At 41.6% G+C, this 24,862-nt stretch overlaps 1 protein-coding gene across 1 annotated transcript; it reads left to right on the top strand.

Annotated features, from left to right (window-relative positions):
- The first annotated feature begins 145 nt into the window (after positions 1-145).
- On the top strand, positions 146-24,545 carry RAB8B (RAB8B, member RAS oncogene family). The gene is made up of 8 exons (XM_054272793.1): positions 146-325; positions 16,246-16,306; positions 17,304-17,364; positions 18,708-18,785; positions 19,179-19,268; positions 20,065-20,130; positions 22,202-22,252; positions 22,726-24,545. The coding sequence occupies exons 1-8, from the start codon at positions 202-204 to the stop codon at positions 22,816-22,818; spliced, it is 624 nt and encodes a 207-aa protein (XP_054128768.1). The 5' UTR covers positions 146-201; the 3' UTR covers positions 22,819-24,545.
- Positions 24,546-24,862: the final 317 nt, after the last annotated feature.

Genomic DNA, 24,862 nt, shown 5'->3' with positions numbered 1-24,862 from the left:
TGAGGGCAGGCCCGCGGACCACAGCCCCCGTCGGGCCCGGCGGTTCCGGCCGTGACGCGCCCGCAGCGCCGCCTCTCTCCCTCCCTCCGCCCGGCCCTGCTTCCCTTCCTTCCCTTCCTCCCCTCCCCGCCCGAGTCCCGCCCTCCTTCCGTCCCGCGTTCGCCCCCTCCTGCTGCGGCGGCGAGCCGAGCCCAGGCGAAGATGGCGAAGACTTACGACTATCTGTTCAAGCTGCTGCTGATCGGGGACTCGGGCGTGGGCAAGACCTGCCTGCTCTTCCGCTTCAGCGAGGACGCCTTCAACACCACCTTCATCTCCACCATCGGTGAGGGGCCGCGCCCGCGGCCGAGCGCCGCCATCCCGGCGGGAGAGGGGTCCTGCCGGGGCCGAGCGGGGACGGAGGGAGGGAAGGGCCGGGGGCACCGCCCGTGCCGGGGCCGCGCTCGGGCCGTGCCGGGCCCCGTGCGGGACCGGGGGCAGCGCTAGCCCAGCACGGCAGCGCCCGGCACAGATTGTCCGGCGGGGAAAGGTGCCGCGGGCCTGGCGGGGCCCGCAGGGTGCGATCCGCTCCTGCAGCGGCCCCGGCGCCTCTGTGCCCGCCGCAGCAACAGTTGGGCCGGGCCGGGCCGTGCTGCCGCCGCTGTGGTGCCGCGCGCGGAGCCCGCAGCTCCTTCCCGGGAGCCTGCAGCCCCTTCCCGGTGCAGTCGGAGCCCTCAGCCCCTTCCCGAGGCGCTGGGAGCCCGCAGCCCCTTCCCAGAGCGATCGGAGCCCGCAGCGCCTTCCCAGGGCGATCGGAGCCCTCAGCCCCTCGCCGGGAGCCCTCAGCCCCTTCCCAGAGCGATCGGAGCCCCTGGCCGAGCCCGCAGCCCCTTCCCAGGGCGATCGGAGCCCCTGGCCGAGCCCGCAGCCCCTTCCCAGGGCGGTCGGAGCCCCTGGCCGAGCCCGCAGCCCCTTCCCGGGGCGGTCAGAGCCCCTGGCCGAGCCCGCAGCCCCTTCCCAGGGCGGTCAGAGCCCCTGGCCGAGCCCGCAGCGCTGCCGGCCTGAGGCAGAACCGCGGCTTCCTTGGGCTCTCCCTGTGTGGGGCGTCTCGTGTTTAGGTGCAGATGTTCAGAAAGTGGGGAAGGGTTGCTGGAGCTGGTGGTGGCAGTGCCTGAAGGCTCTGGGCAGGTGGTTCGGCTCTCAGTTCTCCCCTCCACACTCATCGTGCATATGTGTGCTCACGGTTTGGAGATTTGGAGTGGTTGCGTTGAGTAGAGCTCCTCAGTCGGCTATAGAAGCCCCTTAGCGACTGGGTGGAGGAACCTCCTCGACAAATGTTTTGTCCCAAATTTGGTTGTGAAAAAGGGTTTGTTTCTAAGCTTCACTAACCTTTTTTAATGGCAGTGAAGTGTGATATATCCAAACAGGTGGTTGTGACTCAAGTTTTTGTAAGATTTTTCAGTTTTAAAATACCCTGCTGAAGTAAACATAAGCAAAATTTTCAAGGCCTTCACTGAGATAAATTGAAACTACAGCCTGGCGTGACTTGAGATTTATGTTCAGCTACTTGTAGCTGAGGTCACTTCTAAAGTGAGGTACAGTGTTTTGGGGATGAAAGGGAAAGGTGCAGTGCAGGTTACTAGTATTTAGGAGGGCAAAACTAACGCTGACTTTAAAAAAATGACACTAAGAGAATGAGTAGACTCTCTTGAAAAGAAATTGCTTTAAAGATAAGGTGAAATAGTGTGTAACTTGTTTTATGTTACCCTAATGCCCTGTCCTTTTGAGACATTTTATTGTGCAGAACTTTGTGCACAAGGAAGAAACAATCTTTATTTAGGCAATTGTGATTGACTAAATTAGGTGTGGCATCATTTCTAATGCTTTTAGAACAGTTTTTCTGCATTTTTCTGGCACATTTCTCTCTGCAACCATTTTCAAAATGCAGGATCAGTAACACCAGCTGATTAAGGCCTGAGTAATTTTACCTGAAGAGGTATTATTCTGTACCTGTGGTAGAATAAAAGGCTTAATAAACATTAATAAATGCTGTATCATTAAAAAAAAAATAGCCTACTTTGGTACTCTGCTGCTTGTTTATACTTCTGAAGAGATAGCTAACATAAATGGGTGTGTCTGTCTTCCAACCATTTTCTTGACGTTTCTTGAACTGCTCAGCTCCTTGATGGATTTTTTTTCCCTCACTGATTCACTTTGAAGTCTTGAGGACTGTGAATATGCTGTTGTTTTTTCTTACCTTATTCAGTAAATATAGGATTTGCTCTCATTTCCTTCCTTTTTATTTGTTTGTGCAAGGGCCTTGTTTGCAAAACAAGTCAGCTTGAAGAAACTTATTAATAACTGAGGCCCACTTTTAATTCCATAGGTAATAGTTGTGATTCCACAGTTACATATTCCTTCTTATGGCTCTAGCCCCCTTTTATTTTTTAGCAAAGAACCTCCAAGCAGGAAAGTTGACAGTCAGGAAATAGTGAAACTGTTCACAAAAGTGCTGACCCATGCTTGGATAAAAAGACTTGGAGCTTTTTCAGTCTTTGTTGCACATTGTGTGTGTTACTTGTAGGTCTGTCGTGTAGCTGTAATCTGTTGTTGAAGATGTGCTCTTGTGCCCTTTCTCTCTTCTCAGAACTGGTTGATTTTACAGTCGTAACTGCTCCATCTGATGAGCTTGGGGGAATTCCATTTTTAACAATTCTGCTTTTTTTCCATGACTGATAAGTCACAGTTAGCTGTGCTGTGGAGGGAGGCACAGCGATGCTTCTCCCAGACAGGCTGCCCTGCCACTTCAAGTTCTGAGGTGCCCAGATGAGAATTTCTCATTAAATCCAGAGTTTTCCTGGAGTGTGAACTGCCAGGCCCTTTGGTTTGTATGTTCCCATGAAGTGGATCCTGCAGTAGGATGGTACTTAGGATATGTGTTCAGTTAACAATGATTTGTGATGTTGTGGGCCCTCAGTTCTCCTCTGGTGTGTCTCTCCTAACAAGATCAGACTTGGTTTTACTGTAGAAGTCTAAGAAGGCGTATGTGTGAGATGTGTTGACATCAAATTTTATTGTTTAATCTTATGTACTTACATGCTGTTTGTGAGATGAGTCATTCAGATTTTTTTTCAAACTATGATGGGGTTAAATTTTTGCCAGTTTAAAGTTTTTTCTTAGATTTTTTGGTGCAGAAGTTAAAACATTCTCTGTTGCCCATGTCACATCCAAGCACCAGATAACTTCCTTATAATTCTCCACTGCTCTTGTGCTTTAGTGGTTTTACCAGGGTTAAACTACAGTTACCAAAACAATGAAAACACTTCCCAAAAGGAAAAAAATAAAGCAGGAGGGAGATATGGAAATGCTGTTTTATTACAGAATAATTGCTTTATTTCCCTTCAGTGCTCGTATTATAGAAATAAGTCAGTAATGAATTGTAGTTACTTTGTCATTGTGCGTGGTATATTCGTGTTATACTTCACAGATCCCTTTCTGTTTTGCTGTCATGCAAAACGTGCCTGTAAGGCTGCAGCATCCTTGTAGAGCGCTTGGAGGTCAGGAAATGCTCCTTTGACTTTTCTCCTCGAGACTTTGCTCATGCTCACACTCAATGTTGGACTGTTCAGACAGCAGGGACTTCCAGCCTGGTGTCCTGTGGCCAGCATTGCATAAGAAATGTGATAAAAGTGCAAGGCATATGTATTTATAACTCATCAGACTGCTTTTATTCTTTTTATGGGTGTCTGTTGGTGCAAGAACCTTCATGTCTTGGTCTTCACTCCCTGGCATTACTAATACCTTCAGCAGACTTTGCTACCCATTATGAGAAGTGAACCAGTGACCTTTGGATTGTTCAAAGCCACGTATTTTCACTCTGTAAAAGCACAGATTGGCCTTAAGCAACTTTAGACATGACAGGTCCTTGTCCTTCAGCAGCTTTTGATTTTTTATACAGGGCTCTGTAGCTCTGTTAGAACTTCTGAAAGTGCTGGCAAGGCATAATGCTGCTGTGGTCCCTAGTGAGGGTCAGCTTTTCACTCTGAACATGGGATAAAACTTTTTTTTGCAACAGGAGCGTGTTATGTAAGGTTGTGTTGTTTAGTTTGCTTTCTGGGTGGAAACTTCTGCTTTTGCACATTACATGGAAAGTAAAATGCAGTTGAGTCAGCTCATTTTCATATTTAACAACTCCTAAAGCAAAAGCTATCTTGGAATATCTCTTGTGCATTTTGCTAGTAGTTTCAGTGCAATACACAAGAATCAGGAGCATTAATTTAGTGGTTTCTAAGTATCTTAACTTGCTTTTCAAGTAGTGCTGTCTGGTAAAACTGGATTTGGTTTATCATTCGAAATAATAAGGTTTATCTTTTGCCTTTTTGTATCTATGAGAGTAAAGTCGAATCTTTGCAGCTGATAGCATTTCTGATTTAGTACAAAGGCTTGCTGACAGAAACAGAATTTGTCGTATTTATTTTTTTAATCCAGGATGATATCAGCATTTGGCAGGAAGTTGCTCACAAGATAGTACTGTATCTGAGAGCTGAAACCATTTGTTGATTTTACAGAAGTAACTTTTCCTTAGTCTACATCTTCCAAAATAGGACACTACTCTGGCAGGCAAGCACGTGTGTGCTGACCTTTGAACACTTCCATGAAAATCCTTTGTCAAGCAAAATCACCAGCTTCCCTTTTGCAGTGAAATTTCCATGTCTGTAAAGTGTAATGGAAATTGTTTTAGTGTATTCAAGTCAAACCATGCCTCATTGAATATTTCTACTCTTCTTCTTCACAGTTACTGATTTGTGTGATGGACAAGGAGTGATTGTTGCTTTCTTGGGGTTTGGGGTTTTGTTACCCACCCTCCCATTAAGCTGCAGCATTTCCTGTCCTTAGTCAATCAATTTCTTTTGGGCTCCTCCAGATGGTTGGAGTTGTAGGAGAAAACACATCAATGATAGATGAGCAGGGAAGCATCAGGAAAGCATTGCCAGGAGTTCTTTATTAATGGTCATTACTCCAAACTGATTGTCATCTGCACTTTGGAGTGGCTGAGGTGAGTTCACTCCCACTCAGGTGGCACTGTTCCATGGGAGTGTGTGTTCAAGGCTTGTGGGATCTGAGATTAGGGTATCTTTAGGACAGGGTTTACATGGAATAGGGAAAACAGGTAAATATGAAAGTGGAAGAATGATTCTGTTTTTAAGGTCAGCAAGATGATATCCTGATATTGAACAGGAAGCGGTAGCTGAAGGTATTGCAGGTTAAAAGCATTGAAGTTTATGTGTCTTGTAATTTTAAATTTGATACTAACACCCAGCTGGTAGCAAAGGACATCTTAACTTTGATTTTCATCTGCTGGTGAGGTTGCATTACCTCACTGTATCCTGCAACAAGCCAACAATGGAGTGGAAATTATTTGGCTTTTATTAAAAATGCTGCTGCAGCTTTTGTGTTGCGTGTTTTACTCTGAAACAGCGTGACAGATGTCTGAGTGTTGATGCCTGTTCCTAATTGGCAGATGGAGGTCTGTCTTGGTTATGTGTTACTGGTGATTTGAGTGACAGGAGGGCAGTTTGGAGCTGCTTTTGTGATTTGGTTTGAATGCAAAGTTAAGAACACAGACTAACTTTGAGTAAGGGTAGGAATTGGTTGATGGATGCAGGCTTTGAGAGCTTTTGTTTGGGAATTTTTAATGTACTTTTTAGGATGGATTTCCTAGTCCTTCTGCAGTAGAAATTCATCCTTTTAGTGGAGATACATTGTGGACTGTCTTACTTCAGAAATTAACTAACTATTATTATTAGTTAACTAATTATTATTCATATTATAAATTAACTAATTATTATTCATAATAATAAGAAGAATAATACATGCAGTGTTTATAATGATGGTTTATTTCATGTTTTGTGGTAGAAGCTACGTGGTTTTAATTCAAAGGATATTATACTGCTTTTTATCTTTAATTGGATGTTATGGTGGCTTAAGTGTCAAGTCATCAGGCTGACTAAATGTATAAACCAGCTCTGATGCTTTTCTAATATAGATAAGCTAGGACTAATAGTAGCATCAATAAAGTTGGGCTGTGTCAGGCTTTTGTACAGAGTTAGGATCACAGACTCAGGATATCCTGAGTTGGAATGAGCACAGAAAGATCTTCAGGTTCAGCTCCAGGCTGAGCAGACCAAGTGCCCTCAGCTGTTCCCCATAAGGCTTCACCTCCAGACACTTCACCATCCTCCTGGCCCTCCTTTGGACCCTCTCTCAAGCTTTCCATCTTTCTTTTACTCTGGGACCCAAAACTTGACCTAGAGGCTTTTAGTTACCAGACTTGCAGCTCAAAACTTAGGTCAGTAACTTCCTGTCCCAACAGAGCTTGCAGTGGGTTGTAATTTAGTGCCTTTTAGAGGGTTTTTGACCAGTAATTGCATCTAATATCAGTTTAATCTTGTGATTTATAGTAAACTTTGCTGTTAAATGTAAGCTATGATAGTTTTGATTAGATTGTATGTAGTTAAAGTACTGCATGTGTCAGAAGGTTTCTCTTCAACAGTTGACCAAGTTTAAGGCGTGTTAATTTTGCTGCCATCATGCAGACTCTTCTGCTTTGGGCACCAGAGAAAAACCCCTGATGCTGAATATCAGTGGCATCCTCTTGTATGTATGGCAGCATCAAAAAACATGTCAAGCAGGCTGGTCACTAGTAGGAGTCTGGCTCCACATCTGGAGATTGGGAAAACCAGGTTGAGTATAAGAAATTGGGCAAAGCTGAGGTGTCTGTCAGCAGGGAGCACACACACTGCTTCCCCTGCCTCCACACCTCCCAACAAAATCCTCATTTCTCCCACCTGACACAGAGCAATAGCTTTCCTTTGCTGTGTCAGAATATCTTGTCTGTGTGGTGTGACTTCTGCTGGGATTAGAGATGGAGTGTCTGTGTCAACCCAGGCATGGAGAGGAGGGAACAGAAACAGAGGAACTGCCTGGGAGAACTTCTCTGGCTTAAAGAGGGGCACTTAGAACATGCAAAGCAGGAAAAGCAAATTAAAGCATTAATTAAAATTAATTCATTAAAAGAACTTGCATGATGTAGGAGGAGAAAACAGCTGTGCCAGAAAGAAAGTGTGACCTTTCTTAGTAAGTTAGGTAGCTGTGCCTGTTAGTATAGGTAATAAAAACCTTTCAAAACAAGGCCTATTTTGTCATTCATGTAAGAAGTTAAAGCAGCCCTTCTTTTCTCATGTCTTTAACTTCCCAAACAAACCAGCAAATGACAAACCAAAACCATCCCATGCTTACTTATTCCTGTGTTAAAGCTTTAAAAAAGCCTCTGATGAAAATGGTGTTTTGGGGCTGCTGATAATGCTGTCTATTAAACTGACTTCACTAACTTTAAACCTTCTGCTTTGATTTTTTGGCCTGATTTTGCTGCCTCACTGGGTACTTCCTACACTTGCTTCTAACACAACTGAATTTCAGACTCTAACTGAAATTCCTAGATTAGATTATTTATTTTAACAAGGATAATGCTTGCTGGATGAGACATTTTGCTCTTCTTGGATCCTTTTGGAGTGTCAGTTAAAGCCAAGAGCTGTCTTACTGGTATTGTTGATATGTGGTGGGTTTTTTTGGTTCTCTGTACTTTTTCTTCCATTGTAAGCATTGGTGCCTCTAAAATGAGCAGAGTGTTTGTGCATTCCTATAAAACTTCCAGAAATTTAATCATTCTGTCTTTACAGTGGTCATGTGTAATTTACACCTGCTCTAACTTCCAATTTAATTAGTTTTTATCTCTGGTGTTTTTGTAGCATGCCTGAACCTATCAAGGAAGTGTTTGGCAGTGTGATCTGTTGGTCTGTAGCAGTGCTCAGTGTCCATACCTACTGTTCCTGTGCTATTTTCCATACCTGTGCTAAACCTGCAGCTGCTGGGGTTTTTATGTGGTGCCAGTCACAGGCAGGGCTGCAATAGAAGGTACAAAGTGCATTTTTGTGAACTGTCTGAGGGCATCTTATCTGTGAGCACTCATGGACTTGCCAGGTCTTGCTTTGCTTTGTGGCTCCTGGGACACTCAGTGTGCTCACTTTGCATGGAGCACCTCTTCTGTTTTAAACAAACAATGTCCTGGCCACCCAAAATCTTTGTTTCCTCACTCTGAATAACCAGATCATGTAGAGCCCTGAAACTTTTAAAGAAGAAGTGGCATCTCCATTTCTCACTGGCCAGATGTATAGATGTACCAGGACCAAAAATTAGGGAACAAAACCAATCCTAATCTTTTTGGGCTGTTCTTGTTGTCACAACTGAAGCTTGGTTTATGAATAAAAAAAAATGAAATTGAAATCGTGGTGGCAAGGCAGTATTGATTGCATGAGACTTTTTAATAAGCAATTTTTAATAAGCCATGTTCTCAATCTTTTAGATCCTTAAGATGCTAACTTTGGACAAAGTAATTCCTTTTTGTCATTTTCCTGGCAGCAATATTCACTTAGAGTTATTTTGGTTAAAGACACAATTTTCTATGTTTTCTACACCTACAAACATAGATCAGTTACAAGCAAGAGATTTGGGATAATTTTTTTCCTGTTTTTGGGGGTTCCACTTTGGGATCAGGGATCTTTTATGCTGGTCTTTTTTTTGCTCTTACCTATTAATTTCTGCTTTTAATAAGGATCAATCACATGTTGTCTTGTATTAAGCACTGGACTTCTGGAAGAGGAATCAAATTTTTGTCTTCATAAGCCACCTTCTAGGTGGGGAAATCTGGTGTTCTTACCCATTGGAGCATGTGGCAGAGTTTTTCATGTTTGCTGCTCTCCAGTTGCATCTTGGCTTGAAAGGAATATGTCCTCTAAGCAACTAAGTTAATGCATTCCTCTTAGACACAGGCAGTCTATAAATAATCCTTAAAATAAACAAACTTTGCTGTCTGTGTCAATAGTACAATTTTAATCTATTTAAAAATTGTTTTAGATGAAACTGAGTTACCATCAAGCGTAGCTTATCTTGCATTGAAAATAGAATGAGAGGTAGACCACAAGTTAATTCCTGTGCACTTTCATGGTATCTAGATTGTAAGCTCTAAAATACATTCTGCAGGGACTCAGCCCTTTTGAAGTTGGGCTTTTGTGACAGTTGATAATTTCACTCATGTCAAATTTCAACTAAGTTTCTAGTGTTATGTTGTTTTGTAGTCTTGAATTTTATATTGAGTATTTTTGATGTTTAAAATCATGCATTTTAAAGGTTGCTCAGAGCAATCTGCAAGTTGAATTCAAAACACTGAAAAGAGAATTTTGGTGTTCAGGATGTTGCAGTGTCCACAGTGAAGCACTGCAGTGCACAGTTGTGGGGGCAGAACTCACAGGAGCCCTGCATTCAGATCTTGGTGTGGTAATCAGAGCACACTGTGGGCTGGTGAGCTGTAAAAAACATGGACATTCCAAATGTTGTTCTGATTCTGTTGGCTGTAAATTGTAATCTGAATCCTTTGTTCTGTTTAGAGTAGAAAGTGGCTTATCTAAAGCAAGGCAGCTGAGGTGGCAGTTGTGGCACAGCTGAGGGGACGTGTGCTGCAGGAAGTGGCACAGGGCTGGCACCCTGAGCTGATGTTCCTTATCAGCCTCAAGGCTTTAGGAGCAGGAAACATGCACGTGGCATCCCCATTCTTTATTGCCTTACCTCCTTTAGCCGTTTCTGTAGATTTGTTTTGCCAGTATTAAGCACTGGACTTGTGACATAAGAATCAAATTTTTGTGTTCATAAGCCACCTTCTAGATGGGGAAATGTGGTGTTCTTACCCATTGGAGCATGTGGCAAAGATTTATTTCATGTTATAGAGAGCTGCACACTGCACATCCTGCAGACCTGAGGGAAAGAAGAGCCTAAACTAAACTTTCTAAGTTTCTAGCTTTCCAAACTTCCAGAGCCTTTCTGTATTAATAACTTCCAAGGTGCAAGACACTGCTCTGTGCCTCATGTGGAACTCTGGGTTTGGGTTCTAGGTGGGGATGAGGAGTCAGATGAAGAAAGGCCAGTTAACCTGAAGGAGCCTGTTCAGCCCACTCAGGGTTACCAGTGTGTTGTGGGTTCTTGTGGGCTGCCCAGAAAGAATGCAACTCACTGTGTCCCTTTAAGTTGTGAAAGAGTAACAAGAAGTGGTTGCACTTGTGTTTAATTCTAAAATAATTCGCTTTACGGCTGTTGAGAAAATGTTGACCTTTAGCCTGGTGGGGTGTTTCATGTTAGTCTGCTGTATTTCTGAATGGTGCAATAAAAAACTACTGCCTCTTTAATTTACATACTGATAAAAGACATTGCTGAGATCATCTGAAAATTCTCTGCAGATGTTACTAGGGACTAAAGCTAAATGTTCAAGTTCAAAATGGTCAGACTTTGTTCTTTTGTATGAGGCTGTATGACACACTGGGATGTTGCAAGGGTTCTCTGTCCTGCCCTTTACAGTAATCCTGACTCCTATTTTGTCATTTTTTATTTTTACTATAATTATTGTAGGAGTATTAATTTAAAAGCAACTTTCTGAAGCTTCATTTATCTACCTTTGTAGATTGAGACAGTACACTGATGTAGCACAAGAAAATGTTCTCTTGAAAACCACATTAAAAAAATAATTGTGTATTTAATCCAAACCTTGCAATAGCTCCTGCTGAGAACAAAAAAAGGAGTAATCTGTGGGTAAGCTTAATCTGTGGGAACAAATTGATGTCCCTTAGCTGTTGGATAGATATGAAAAGAGCAAGTTTGTGGAGAACTGATCTGTCCGTGGAGGGTGTGTTGTGGTGTGTCCTCACACAGCTCTGTGAGCAGTGCTGGTCCCTGCTGTGTGGCACCTGTGTGTCACCTGGTGTGGCACAGGTGTGTGACAGGGCCCCCAGTGCTCTGTTCCTGTGTGTCCTCACCCAACTCCTGTGTGATCAATGGTTTTCCCTGCTGTGTGTCACCTGGAGTGTGACCAGTGCTGGTCCCTGCTGTGTGTCACCTGGTGATCATTGTGCTGGTCCCTGCTGTGTGTCCCCTGTGTGTCCCCTGTGTGTGACAGGGCCCCTCAGAGGATGGAAATGCCCTGGCAGAGGTGATGCTGGAGCAGCTGCTGTGTCTCAGGTGAGAGTTTGCTGCTGGGCTCTCCCTTGGAGGGTGGGCAGCACTGCAGCACAGCAGCACTGCTTGCTCTTCCCTGCTCCTCTGTGCAGCTGCAGCCACTGCTGCCCACAAATGCACAGCCTGGAGGGAGAAGTATCTCCGGAGTAATTCCCAGGATTCAACAATCTGAGGGTGAAGCATATTGATTTTCAGTTATTTATGTGCCTCTTCTCACTTCCTTTTTTTTTTTTTTTGAAGGTAAATTACAAATCTACTTGCTTGGTTCAAAGTTACTTTTAATTCACTTAACCCAAGTGACTGTAGAAAATGTTTTCCTTTCTTTTTGTGTATCTTAAGACTCTTACATGTCCTGCAGTAAAGAATTCCTGAGGAGTTCTCTTTTCCCAGCTCAGCCCATTGAAAAAAATCAAAACCCCACGACCTCATGTATAAACCAAGCAGGCTAGAAAGGACCAATGCTGTGAAGCTGGATCAAGCCTGGCTTAAGATTTGATGCATAAACTCCAATGTTTCCCATGCTGACTTGCTCAGAAGGGTAATGAGACTTTGTACCTTGACTCCTTCCCCCATCCCTTTTATTGTGGTCTATGTCCATTGGTGGTGAGTGCCACTAAGTTCTGTTTATTGTGGAATCCCATTAAAAAAAAAAAAGTTTTTTATTTCTGTTTCATTCTTCCATTCTTACTTCAAAGGAGTAAAGTTAGATGTAAGACCAGTAGGAAGACAGCTTTTTTAAGAGGGTGAGGCTTTTATTATATGCAGGTCATGCAAAACAGTTCCCTTTTAGTTTTAATAAACTCTGGTGCATCTTTTATGTTCTTTGATAGATGGGACTAAAATAAGATTTCTCTAGCAAGCTAATCTGGCATTCATGTTTTCACAGTTTCTTTGCCAATTTTTGTATTCACTGAGTTTTTAAAATGTCTTTGGCTTATATATGAAATAAAACCAAAATGTAAACAAATTAAAATGCTAGTACATTGAATACTTAAAGTATGGATTTGTCAGAGATGGAGCAATACTCTGCTGGGGTAGATATGCAGGCTATCAGAGTCTGATGTTTATTTACATCCTGAATGGTGCTGATTTCCTGTCGGATTTCTTGCTACAGCTGCACACATAAGGTCCTCCTGCTGCAAACTAGTGTTGAACCACCTGAAAAATTAACTTATAATACTGCTGAATTGGGTAATAAAGGTAAAGGTCAAGAATTCTGGTATTTGCCTGCCAGTGGCAGGACTTTTTGTTTCAGTTTCATTTGTATAAATTACTTTTGTGTCTGTGTTTTACTGCTTGTAGAAAACATTCAGGAACTTGACCCTTCCAGAAGCATTTTGCTGAGCAGACTCAAGTCCCCCTAAAGAAACCTTTACCTTCAGGAATTATTTTCTGGTACAGTTGGAACAGCTTACTGGCTCCAACCAGAATACTTCAGTTTGGTTTCTTTGCTTTCTTTGTGCTGTAGCATTTCTGCAACAGCAATTTTGTTGAAAAGAACAAACAAGACAATCTGTCCAGGCAGCGGTGCTATGCAGGGGAAAGTTGTAGTGGAGTCCTAGCTGGAACAGATACTGTAGCATGAAAAACATGAGATATTGGCTCTGATGGCTACAGGGTTAAAATCAGGGTGAGGGGAGAACAAAAGAGTAACAGTGATGCCCTGAGAGTGAGCTACTGTTTTAAAAACTAAAGTAACAAAATGAACTTTTCCAGCCTCCCTGCTCAGTTTGTCCTTCCATTCCTGTAAGGGCTGCGTCAGGCTGGTTTGTTGAGGTTCACGGTAGAAAACCCCTGGTACTAGAGCTGGAAAAGGAACTGCTCCCTGTGTGTTGCTGGGCATTTCTGGTGCTTACTACTGTAGTGTTGAGAGCTCTTTCTAATATTTCACTGTGTCTCTTGAAAATTATTGCATGGCAGCTTAATTATGGGCAAAATCTGCCCAGGTGGGCAGAAACAGCTGGGAAGTGGGGTAGGGGAAGAGGGAGTGGCAGAAGAGCTTTGGGATATGAGGTGGACAGGAGTTCTTGGCTTAAACCAGAAGAGGCCAGGTGAGGCCAGTCCCTGTGGCATTTGGCTGAGTGTCACTGGCCAGGCATGCCCTGAGTTTTATCAGCTGTGCAGAGCAATGCAAGGTGGGCACAGCGGCTCAGAGCTGCCAGGGGTTCTGTGAGAGCCTTTGTGTGGCACTAGGGATGCTGCCCAGTGTGCTCCTGGACAGGGTTGTGTTGGGAGCTATGGAAGCAAACACACCCTCAGTGAAGTGAGGAGAGAGGATGCACCTCTGCCTGTTGTTAGCAAGGATTTGGAAAGGATTTTGAAGAACAATAAACCCACAGCTGCTTTTACCCCATGCTGCAAGGGAAATGCAAGCAATTACAGCCCTGACTAATGTGCAGTTCAGATTGCACATTCTGGTTCTATCCTTGCAGAATGCAGGTTTGTGATTCCTGCAGCAAATGTTTCTGTATAGTTCTGAGCTAATGTTTACTGACATGCTAGTGTGTCAGGCTTTCATGTGACAACTCCACTTCAGCAGTTAAAGATAATTATCCTGTTAGCATCTGCACTCTTAAGCATTAATCTGGGGCTGTGTTTTCTAAAAGCTTCTAAAACTTAACTTCAGATGGACATCCAGATGTTTCTGGGCTTTTCCTCCCTACTGGAAGAACAGCATTTCATGTTGCATTTTAAAACTGCAAACTGTGTGATCCTTTGCAAGCAAACTTTAATTCACTGACTCATCTTCATTTGGCCTAAGTAACTTTTCAAACTTTTGTATCCCAGTGTATGACTGTGCAAAAGAAGAATGGATTAAGAGCAGAAATCCTCTGTGAGGAGCCAGTGTTGCAATCTCTAGCTGTGGAGTGTTTTCCATGGTGTAATTTGGAGGTGGCAGTGAGCAGATCGTGGTTTGTGCTTTACCAAGCAAGAGCATTGGACGGAAGTGGCAGCACATGTCACCAGGCTTGCTCTCAATGTGTGTAGCTCACCACTTCCTCATGCTGAAGAGCAAAAGAAACATCAGTTTCTAGTTCATTTTAACCTCCAAGAAGTTACAGTTGCAGAGGTACTTACAGCCTTTCCCTTTATATTCTTCTTTTCGCTTTGAAAATCGAGAATTTTGGTGAAGTTCATACTAGGAATCGTAAGTTCTGAGAAGATATTTTTTGTGCAGGTCCTGACTTTTAGAAGGAGTGGTTGTATAAATAATTTCAGTGCTGCAAGGGAAATGAGTAACCACGAGAAACCAGTCTGTGCAGGAGCTGGATTCGTGCAGATGGGAAGCTTGTGCTGAGTCCTTCTCAGAAAGCCACCCCTGCAGGATCCCTCACTGCTGTTCTCAGCTCCAGCAGCTCTCACTGCAGGCACAATTCTCCTTCTCAATCTACTTTTCCTGATATTTGCTTCCCAAAGCTTCAGGCCTAGACACAAATGAACTTTTGGAACTGATTTAATTTGCTGTTGCCACGATAAAATGCTCTTTCCAGAGGAATCCATATTTGTGCTTTATAACCTTTGAGGCCAAAACAAAATCCATTCAGGGCAAATGTTATTTGTTTTCAGACCTGAATACAATTGTCTGTGATTTCAACAGCTGTGATTGCACCTAGTTAAGAAAAAAATCTTTACAACAAGGGAAGCAATATCCTCTGTTATGGAAATGGAGACATTTGCCAAACTTACGTAGGATAGAAATTTTTTGAAAGTGCATATAATTCTCATGTCATTTTTAGAAGACTGTGAATTAATGAAAGTCTCTTTTTTCTACCAGTGAATCTTGTGGAGTTGCGATTGTACTGGCAATCATAGCATTTTAATTAATGCAATTAATTTCATGTGCTGTTTAAGTGCTGATGTGATATTTTTGCTTATAATTTGTATTCTAACTAATGAGTTGAGCTACGTATCCATGGCACATTAAGTGGCCAAAACTTGTTATTTTCCATATATTAAAATAGTAATATTGTATGTGAGAAGAATGAAATTCAAATAACTAATGAACATCCATATTTCATATTCAGTTTCCACTGTGGTGTAGTAAAATCTCCCATAGCTTCCTGTTTAGTATCTGGATTAATTCTTAAAGCTAGAAACAGCTTAATTTTTCCAATTAAGATACTTTCAATAATTGTAAATTAAATTGCATTTTAAGAAAATTTATTTAATTTTTTCTAACTTACACCCATCTTTTACAAACCACAACTAAGTATCAAGTAACTATTTAAGATGCAGTGAAGAACAAGTGGGCCATTTGTTTCCAAACCAATTAATCTGAGGGATACTGTCACAAGATTGAAAAATCTGGCAGTCATGTAGTAGTGAGGCTTCAGCAGTCCCAATTTGACCTGTGTTGTAATACAGATTTAGAGATCCAAAAGTTACAGTAGTTGGGATTAAGGGGCTAGTCTGTTTGGAAATCCATTTCACCCCTCTAAACCTTAAAAAACATTATTAAACCCTTCTGAATAATTTTTTTCAATCTTTTTTAATAACCTATGGCTTAAAATCTGAAATTTATTTTGAAAATCATTCTTAGAACTGATGGGTACTATGTGGAAGTGTAAAGGGGAAAAGGAGAGAAGTGTTTTCTTGATGCTTTTTTGAAGCTTCCTAGAAAATTTTAATTGTTCGCAAATGACTGTTCTTGGAAAAGGAGTCTCATATCTCCTGTGTTGTATTGCCATTTACTGTGATGTCTGATTAGATTGCATCAAACATCAGTTTTCAAAAGTAGATGCTGGATTTGAGAAGGAACTGAGGGGTCACAGGATGAGCCAGAGGTACCAGAGAATTGACTCAAACTGCAGGAGCTGGTCAGATCTTCAGGAGAAATACACATTCATACCAGTGCCCTTATTGGTGTGAAATGGAAGGTTCTGGAGATCAAGTCTTCCTCTGATGATCTTGGCTAACTAGTACTGAGTCTGAGCTTGGCCTGCTTTCATTGTGCAGAATAATTTATCCTTGCCACGTTGGATGCAGCTGAAAACTTTGTGCATTTTCAGCACTTCCAAGTGTGTGGAAGAAATGGCAGCTTCAGAATGGTTCTTTTGGCTAAGTTTGCTCTTACCAAATTGCCAAAAGGAAACTGAACACTTCCTTTTCATTAACTGCAAAACTTAGGAGTGTCTCTTTCTCTGGCAGGAATCGACTTTAAAATCAGAACAATAGAATTAGATGGAAAGAAAATCAAGCTACAGATATGGTAAGTGTTCCAAAGTAATTCAGGTTTTCAATAACTTGAATTCAGTTTGAGAAAGAATACTTCAAAGCTTTTGAACTTCAATGTACCAGAAGTTTCATACCTTTTATTAAATGACTGTTCATAAGGTTTGTGCTTTCTCCTGGCTTGCCCTTGGAGTGGTTCTGCTTCAGCAGCATTGGAAATAGCCTGCTCACATGCAAGCATTACAGCAATTTCCTAGTTTATCAAAAACTGTCCTCTTAAATGTGCCTTTAGCTTTTCCCTGTGGAGGAGAAATATTAACTCGGTAGCTGTAAGCTAAAATATGCAAGCCCATAAAATGTAATCTCCTCTGGTACTTTGATACCTGGTTGTACTCACCAAGGCCCAGGTGAGTGATAATTCCTTGCATGGTGGCTTAGTAGAAGCTGAATCTCCTGAGCCAGATTCCTGGTGACTAAGGAGGTGCAGTGCCACAGGTGGCTGATAAAAATGTTCTGTCTGTCATATAGTTAAAAAAGCTGAGTTTGGATAGGTTAAAAAGGGTTTTGTCAGGCCTTTGGGGTTCAGCTCTGCTGAGGTGTGACTGGAAACACCAAATATCAAATATATCCAAACACTTGGGTCTGCTGAGTCACTCCCAGGCAGGTGCTGCTCTCAGGTCACCAGGACAGAACAGCAGCACACTGAGCTGTAGGGGCTGTTTGAACTTCTGTTTAAGACAGGACTTGGATGCATCAGAGCTTTTTATTTTGAATTACTGGAGGGCAGGCTGTGTAGTGCTGAGTTTTATTGCCTGCATGTAAACTGGAGTGGTTTTGTGCCATATTTCTGGTGCTGCCCTAGCTGCTGGTGTAAGGAGGGTACCTTGGGTGTGAGGAAACTGCTGAGGGCTGAAGGAACTCATGCAAACAGCCAAAAGTGTGATTTTCCTAATGAACAAGTATCACTGCATTGTTATTCTTTAATAAGACATCTCATGAGTGTAAAACAAATCCTTTTTTCCTCTGACCTGTAGGGACACAGCAGGCCAGGAGAGATTCCGCACAATCACCACAGCTTACTACAGAGGAGCCATGGTGAGTGCTCACACTTCAAAAAAAGCCCTAAACACAACTAGTGGAACTGGTTTGCTGCTCCTGAGTTTGGGTCCTGTAAGTCTTCCACTGGAGGACTGGATAATTGTGGCTTGAGATGTGGGGAATGAAGTGTGTGGTTTGGTTGGGGGTTTGCTCTCTGTTTTTCCTTTTTTTAATGTGCTGGTACTCAGTCTAGGCTTGTTTTTTGTGATGAAACTTCCAGCCCTATTGTGTTTTTTAATATAATTAAAATTTCTGCAGATTTTAATGAAATATGCTACCAAGCTTTAATCAGATAGGTTCGGGGATTTTTTAACTCCTTTAACACTTGAAGTGTTTCAAAAATGGATAATGAATTATTTTAATATTAAAAGTGTGTTTCACTGAATTGCTTTTCCTTCAGCCAGTACAGAATGCAAAGTCTGGGCTAGAAATACAGTCACCTGCAACACCTGCTGTTATGTTTTGCTCCATTGAGAGTGACTTGAAGTCAAATAATTTACTTAGAGCCTGCACCCTTGTGGCACAACACTTGTAATGGTTCTTAATGCTATGATTTGAGATATTTTATGTTGGGACACCTTTAATTTTGATTTGGTGGTTGCTCCCTGTGCTGCTGTCTTAGGTTCTTTTTGCTTTGTATGAACAGATCTGAGACATTCATGGGCTGTAGGTCCAAATGATTCCACTGTTGCAGAGCACAGGGAGAAATAATAATGCTTGTGGCACTGTGTTAGAGCTCTGCAGTGCTTCCAAAGGCTTTGGCAGTGAGCTGGGCTTCTCCCCAGTCCATGGCCAAGGACTTCTGTTTGTCCTATGAGGAGTGATTGGAAATGCCCTAGGAAATGGAGGTGAACCCTGCATTGTCCTTACTGCAGTGGCTGTGGGGTTTTCATGCTTTGCTGAGATCCCATGGCAGTGCATGTCCAGGGCTGCTGGAAGGAGCTGAAGCTCCTGGGAGAGCCCCAGGGCTGAAAGTTCCTGCTGGCCCCAGAGACTGGAGCTGCCAGGTTTGGGATTCTGGACTGCTTAAAGCTGCTGCATTAAATGTGACTTTAACCAGAGTCCTGCTGGCTGCTGTAGTAGAATTTCTAAACTTGCCCTGACTATAGGCTAGTAATTAAAAGTATAGGTGGTGTGTTTGACCTCTAACAGTGGCAAAAAATGTTAAATGGTAGTATTCTGGGTAAATTCCAAGCCATGGCATAATGCCTTGAGAAAAGACTTACTCACTTATAATCCAGTGTTGAATTTTTTTGGAACTATAATTAAAACTACAGCATACATCAAAAGTCAGCCAATTGTACTAGCTCATCTAACTAGATTTTCTTAATTTTATTTAGGGAATTATGCTGGTGTATGACATCACAAATGAAAAGTCTTTTGACAACATAAAAAATTGGATAAGGAACATAGAAGAGGTAAGTGCTTCATTCCATCTTATGATTTCCCTGGGACAAATAAAAATCAAGTAATTACTCACTTCCATTGCAGTAGCCAGCAGATATGGCCATGCAGCACTTAGGAGTAAAGTGCCTGCTGTTACATTTCCAGAATAGCCAAATGCCTGTGCGTGTGTGCAACCTGCCACATAGGTCATTATAGTACATAGACAAATGCAATCTAGGAGTATTTATTCCAGCCTATTTTAATATTTTAATTGCCGTTTTCAAGAGTCAGCCTCTCTCAGTAATGCCTTCCCATTAGATCATTTCTGTAAAATAAAATAGTCTGTTGTGGAGGAGTTTGACACACAAGTTTCTTCTCAACAATGATGCACTTTGTTCCTGAGAGATTACTTTTTCTTCTTCCAGCATGCCTCTTCAGATGTAGAAAGAATGATCTTGGGTAACAAGTGTGATATGAATGAAAAAAGACAAGTCTCAAAAGAAAAAGGGGAGAAGGTAAGATTTGGTAGCTCACCCTAATTAGAAGCCTACTTCTTGTAGGATTTTAGCTTCTGGGTGTTTGGTATGTTTTAGGCATGTGAGAGAGCATGGGTCTCAAATCTCTTGTTTCATGAATTTTTATATGTGTAGGATGCCAGGTCTGGGGTTGTTTTGTTTTTAAATAGCACTTAACTGTCTTCAGGTTTGAATAAACTTGATGGTACTGAGGGCAAGATCCTGTCAAGAATGTTGACCTTTGCTATACCATGAAATATTCTAGATCTCAATAGAAAGTTTTCTGTCTATTTGACCAAATTGTACTCAATTATTCAAGGTGATTACTTATCCTGGTTATAAGTGCTGCTACTAAAGGTTAAGTAATTAATGAGTTGTTCTACAGAACAAACAAGTGAGGAGGAATCCTACAAACTCTCTCATGTACAGCTGAAGTAGTCTGGCTGTTGGTAACACTGCTTATGGGATGATGGCATTGTAGTTTTCTGGTCCACAATCCATATCAAGAAAGCTTCTACCTTAATGTTCTTTTAGAGCCTAAATAAGTATTTTGGTGAGAAATTAATGTCCTTTTTTTGTTTTGTTTTGACTTTATGTGAGGGTATGATGAGTTCTAGTACTTTGTCTAATTGTCTTTAATGTTCTTGCAAGAGAAAATAGAAGTGAAACGTGCTTGGTTTGATTTTTATAGTTTGTATAGCATCTATTCTGTTATGAACCTGTTGTGAACCTGTGTGAAACATTACTTTTACAAAGGGACTTCAAAACAACTGAAAAACTTTAACCTCTCTTCCAGTTAGCAATTGATTACGGAATCAAATTTTTGGAGACAAGTGCAAAATCCAGCATAAATGTGGAAGAGGTAAGAGATGGGTGCCACACTTGGGGGTTTCCTGAATTACTCCTGGGGAGGTTATGCTCCATGGCCTGCTGGGCTTTCTCACCTCAAACCTGGGACCTGAGACCCCCACTGCACTCCTGGGTCTGCTGCTATGATCCAGCTGTTTCTGGTTTTCTGGTAGAGCCTGGAATTGTTTTAAAAATGGGTGTTAACAGAGTGGTCCACTATTACTGTAGCAAACAGTTGCCTTTGATGTCTGTGCCTTGCTATTTAAATTTCAAGTCCTTTTGCACAAAGAATAGGTTTAATTTTAGAGCAGTGCCTTGTGCAGGAAATGGGAATCTTTATTTTCAGGGTAACATGCTACTGTGTCACAGAGGTTACTGCCAAATACATGCTGTGCAGATGAGGCTGAAAATTCGTGTACTAACCTGAACACCAGGTCATAAGCTCATGTTAGGGGAGGAAGAAGACTCACAATGCTATTTATAGATTTATAATCTGTTTTCCTGTAAATCAATTTCATGCTAAACTCACAAGATCCCCGTGAGAGTTTCAGGAAAGAGAGTGGGAAGGAAGAGTGGCCCAAGTCCAGTCTATCTCACTATAAATCACTGCTGTCATCTCAGGGAGGGTGGGGGAGGATCTGAGCTGTGTAACAAGTGTGGACAAAAAAATAACTCTACCTAAGGCCAGTTAAAATAAGATTTATTCATCCAGCAATGTAGACTTGTGTTGTCCTTATACCTAATCATTTAAAAGTCTTTCTGTGGGATTTTTTTTTCTTTAAAAGTCCTGCAAATACCTACTTAATTCAGCTTGTGTATCTGACAAGTTAACTAGAAACTGAAGACATTGTTGCTTTAAAATAACAAGAGGGATGTTGTGCCAGCCAGGGGTGGTTTTTTTGTGATTGTGGGGTGATTGTTTTACAGGATAGAGTTAGAATGGACTGATCTGCATCATGCTGGACTAGCCTGACCTGATTTTCAGTGTCCTTGTGGTTCTTAGAGCAGACTCTGGAAGTGGGGCCACGAGGAGTCAGTAGCAGAGGGGAGACCTGAGTTCCTCTGGAGGGATGATTTGGCTCTCTCATGACATGGCACTTTCATTTTAACCCCTGCATGTCATGAAATACACAACAGCAGTTTGTGCTTACTCCAAAATGTTTGGCTCTCTGAATATTTTTTTAAATTGTCACATGAATGGTGAAGAAAGCATTAAAAAATGCAGCTGATGTAGGCATTTGGCAATCACTAATGATTTGGTTTACTTTCCACCAAATACTTTACTTGCAGGGAATTACACAATTGTGATGTTCTTGGGATCTGAAGTGCATTAATTTATCTGTTGTGATTTATTTACATTAAATGAGTGCCTGTCTTTGGCTACATTCCAAACACAATGAGAGGGGAAGTGTTTATAGTTCTTACATTCTGGAACTGTCCTTTGATTATTAGGGTCTCCAGACAGCCTAAAGTCTTGCTTTTTCCTGCTCCTGGAGAATTGCAGAGCTTTCCTGCTACTGAAGTTCCTTTGCTCCTTCATGCATTGAAATCTGAGATGCTGAGATTTGCCAGAGTAATTATTCATGGGTTTGTGTCTTTAATTGAGATACTGGAAGCTTAAATAGCCTTACAGATAGTCCAGAGTAAAGCTTTTGGAGGACAGAAAGCAAGCTAACCTTAATGGGGATTCCCAGGCTTGCCCTTCTCAGACCTCTCTGGGTTCCTGATTGTGATGCACAGTTCAGTTTGGGTGGGAAATAAAAACAGGATTAGTAAATGCAGCCTTGTCTTCAGCTGATTTTTCTTTCTCCCCCCAGAGGTATGCAATGGGGAGATCTGTTCATTTGCTTCAAAGATTGGCAAGATGGAGGCTAAAAATAAATAGTTTTTCCTTCTAAAGCACATTTGCTGAAGTTTTAAATATACAGATATTGTACATAGAGTGTCTTTCATCTCAAAGTGCTTCTAGTGGCCTACAGAACACTGTATTGTTAATGTGTCTGGCTAGTCCAAGTTTATCATGTCCTGAATGTGTCTTGTGACTAACTCTTGTTTGTTTTTTCTTTATTTCCCCTCCTCACCAGGCGTTTTTCACACTTGCACGAGACATTATGACAAAGCTCAACAGAAAAATGGTTTGTATTTCCAATTAGCATACAAACTAGATACAGTGAGAGTACAGCTATCATAATGCTGAGTAGTAGCCCTACCAAAATCTCCTGGGGATTGCATTAGTTACTAGATAAAATTTGAGCAAACAGTGATTTATCATGCTTTATTACACATCAGTGCATTACTATTCATTATTTTGCATGAACATTCACACTGGGCAGCCCGAAACTAATGTGTTGTTCTAAAATGCAATAGTGTGATCTGTGTTTTGTTGTGTAGTCCCTTTTCCAGCTAATTCTTGAGATCTGGATTGTTATGTAAATGTTAATTTTTTTGCCAAGTGCTTAATGAAGTCTGGATAACTGAGGAGCTCATGTTGCATGAGATATCTGCTCTGATTATTGCTTTGCAAGCAGAGGAAGTGGGAAGGGAGACTAGGAAAGCTAGAGATGCTATTTTCTGCATTTTGTGATGTTGACACTCTTTTCTCTTTCAGAATGACAACAGTTCATCGGGGGCAGGTGGGCCAGTAAAAATAACAGAAAATCGATCTAAGAAGAGCAGCTTCTTTCGATGCACGCTACTTTGATGAACTTCTAATGATAAGACTGCAGCACACTTAGAACCTTTTCTGCTTCTTTGAAAGCACAGGGTCACAAAGCCTCAGAAATAATACCACCAAGCTGCTGCTGAGAGCTCCATTGAACGTAGACTGCGATACACAAATACCAAGTGGATTTTGCTCACTAAGCCTATTGACCTGTCAGGCTCTTCTTTCTCAGATATGGAAGCTATGAAGTGGAGACACAAATGCAAGATTTAACTTGTTTTCCTTTTTTACTTTCAGTTTTATTGCCTGTTGCAAAAGCTGCTATGTTTCTTTTAACTTTGCACATCCATATTGGCCTCTTACTGCCTGTTACAGCACAATCTTACATTTGTATTTGCACAGTTTGACTTGTAAGTAAGATTCCTAACAGATTTGTGCACAGTTTTATTTCTCTTTTTAAACAAATTAACTTTCAAGCAGAAGAGCCAGGGGAAAAATTAAGTCTCATTTCCATTATTTTCTATGCTGTATACTCGTGGCCATGCAGTATGGATGCTGTTGCTCTAGTGATGAGAATTGCTGTAACAATTGGCATTTAACAAATTTGTCCAGATTTTGTCTCTTAGATGCACAAATCTGTTTATGCAGAAGCTGTGGCTTCTATTCTGAATGTAGTATGCTTTTCTTTCTTTACCAGACTTAGCAAAGTTGTGTTCTGAATTGCCAGTCACTGTCTGATTCACAGATGCACCTTTCAGTTGTTTGAATAAACACAGTGTCTTTCCTCACCTAACTTCCCTTTGTTAGCTCAGACTGTCTGCTCCTTGTTTTGTTTCTGATGAGGAAGCACACTCTGGATTTGAAATCATCACCACAAATTGGCCTCATCACTATCACTTAAGTGGCTTGTGGAAGCTGAATGCATGAGTTTTGAGTAACCTCTTTGTGGATTCACTTGTTCAGAAATGACTGCTTCTAAAGGTGACTTCCATTTCTACTCTTAATTCTAAGGATAGTTTGTTAACGTCTGTAAGCATTGGCACTAAGGAAGCCCCTCATTAGGGCTCTAATGTACTCCTAGTTTGCAGTTAATGCTGAATGTGTGTCTTTGGTCTGCTCGAGCAGTTGTTTTTTCATCAAAAACTGGTACAGTGACCTAGACTGTTAGAAGCAGAGGTGAAACATAGTTGCCTTTTTTTACTCAACTGAGCATTGTATAACCTAGTCTTTGTTCTACTACTTTTTTATTGTCTTCTGAGAAATTTCCTCAATGAGCAATTAAAACAGGTGCTTTAGTTCTGTTGGTGTGCCAAACGTGGACCATTGTAAGCTTTAACTCCAAGTTTGTGTCCAGCATGTTTGCTGTTAGGGGATGGGCGTGTTCTGTCATTGTCAAAGGAAATGTCTGACATGCTTTTGCTTCACTTGGTTGTCTGGAGTTGTAAACAGTGAGTTAGTTGTTACCACAGAGAACCATTTTGTTGTGTCAGGTACTGAATTTTGTCATCTCTGGGTCTGTTTGGAATAGCTTGAAAGCAAACAGGCCGATAGCATTAGATGTAAAGCTTTTGATTTTAAAGGGTTTATCCTTAGTAGCTGGTTCCATAAAGTTTTAGGTGGTTATCAGCCTGTCCCCACACGTAGTTTAATAGAAGTAGTTCTTGTAACTAGATGGTGGATCTCATAAACTGCTGTTGCTGCACTAGAACAGAGAAACCTTCATGGCAACAAGGTTTAGTGAAAAAACAAAGCAACCCTAACTGCTCTGTTGTCTACCCTTGATGTTTTTCTTGGACAGGCTAAAGCAGTTATGTTTTCTGTATGGTTAAAAAAAGTGCTTCTATACAGAAAGTGTTGTGACACCAATTATGAATGTTGTTTATTTTCAGTAATTTACCTCTGACTTACTTGGTGTCGTAATACTTTGATTTTTATCTCAGGGGTTGTCTGCAAACCAAAACTGACATGTTCTGTGTTTGGCACTGTTTACAGAATGCTTTGTATTGTTTTTCCTGTCTTCACTGTGTGGTTAAATGTTCATTCAATATTAGTCTCCATGAACTTCCCTTTGAAAGAGCCTGTA

The sequence above is a fragment of the Melozone crissalis genome, unplaced genomic scaffold (assembly GCF_028551555.1).
Source record: "Melozone crissalis strain CALT ecotype California unplaced genomic scaffold, PUWL_Pcris_2 ptg000014l_1, whole genome shotgun sequence".
NCBI lineage: Eukaryota > Metazoa > Chordata > Aves > Passeriformes > Passerellidae > Melozone > Melozone crissalis.
Note: the sequence above shows the minus strand (reverse complement) of the source record. Positions and strands in the feature narration are given on the sequence as shown.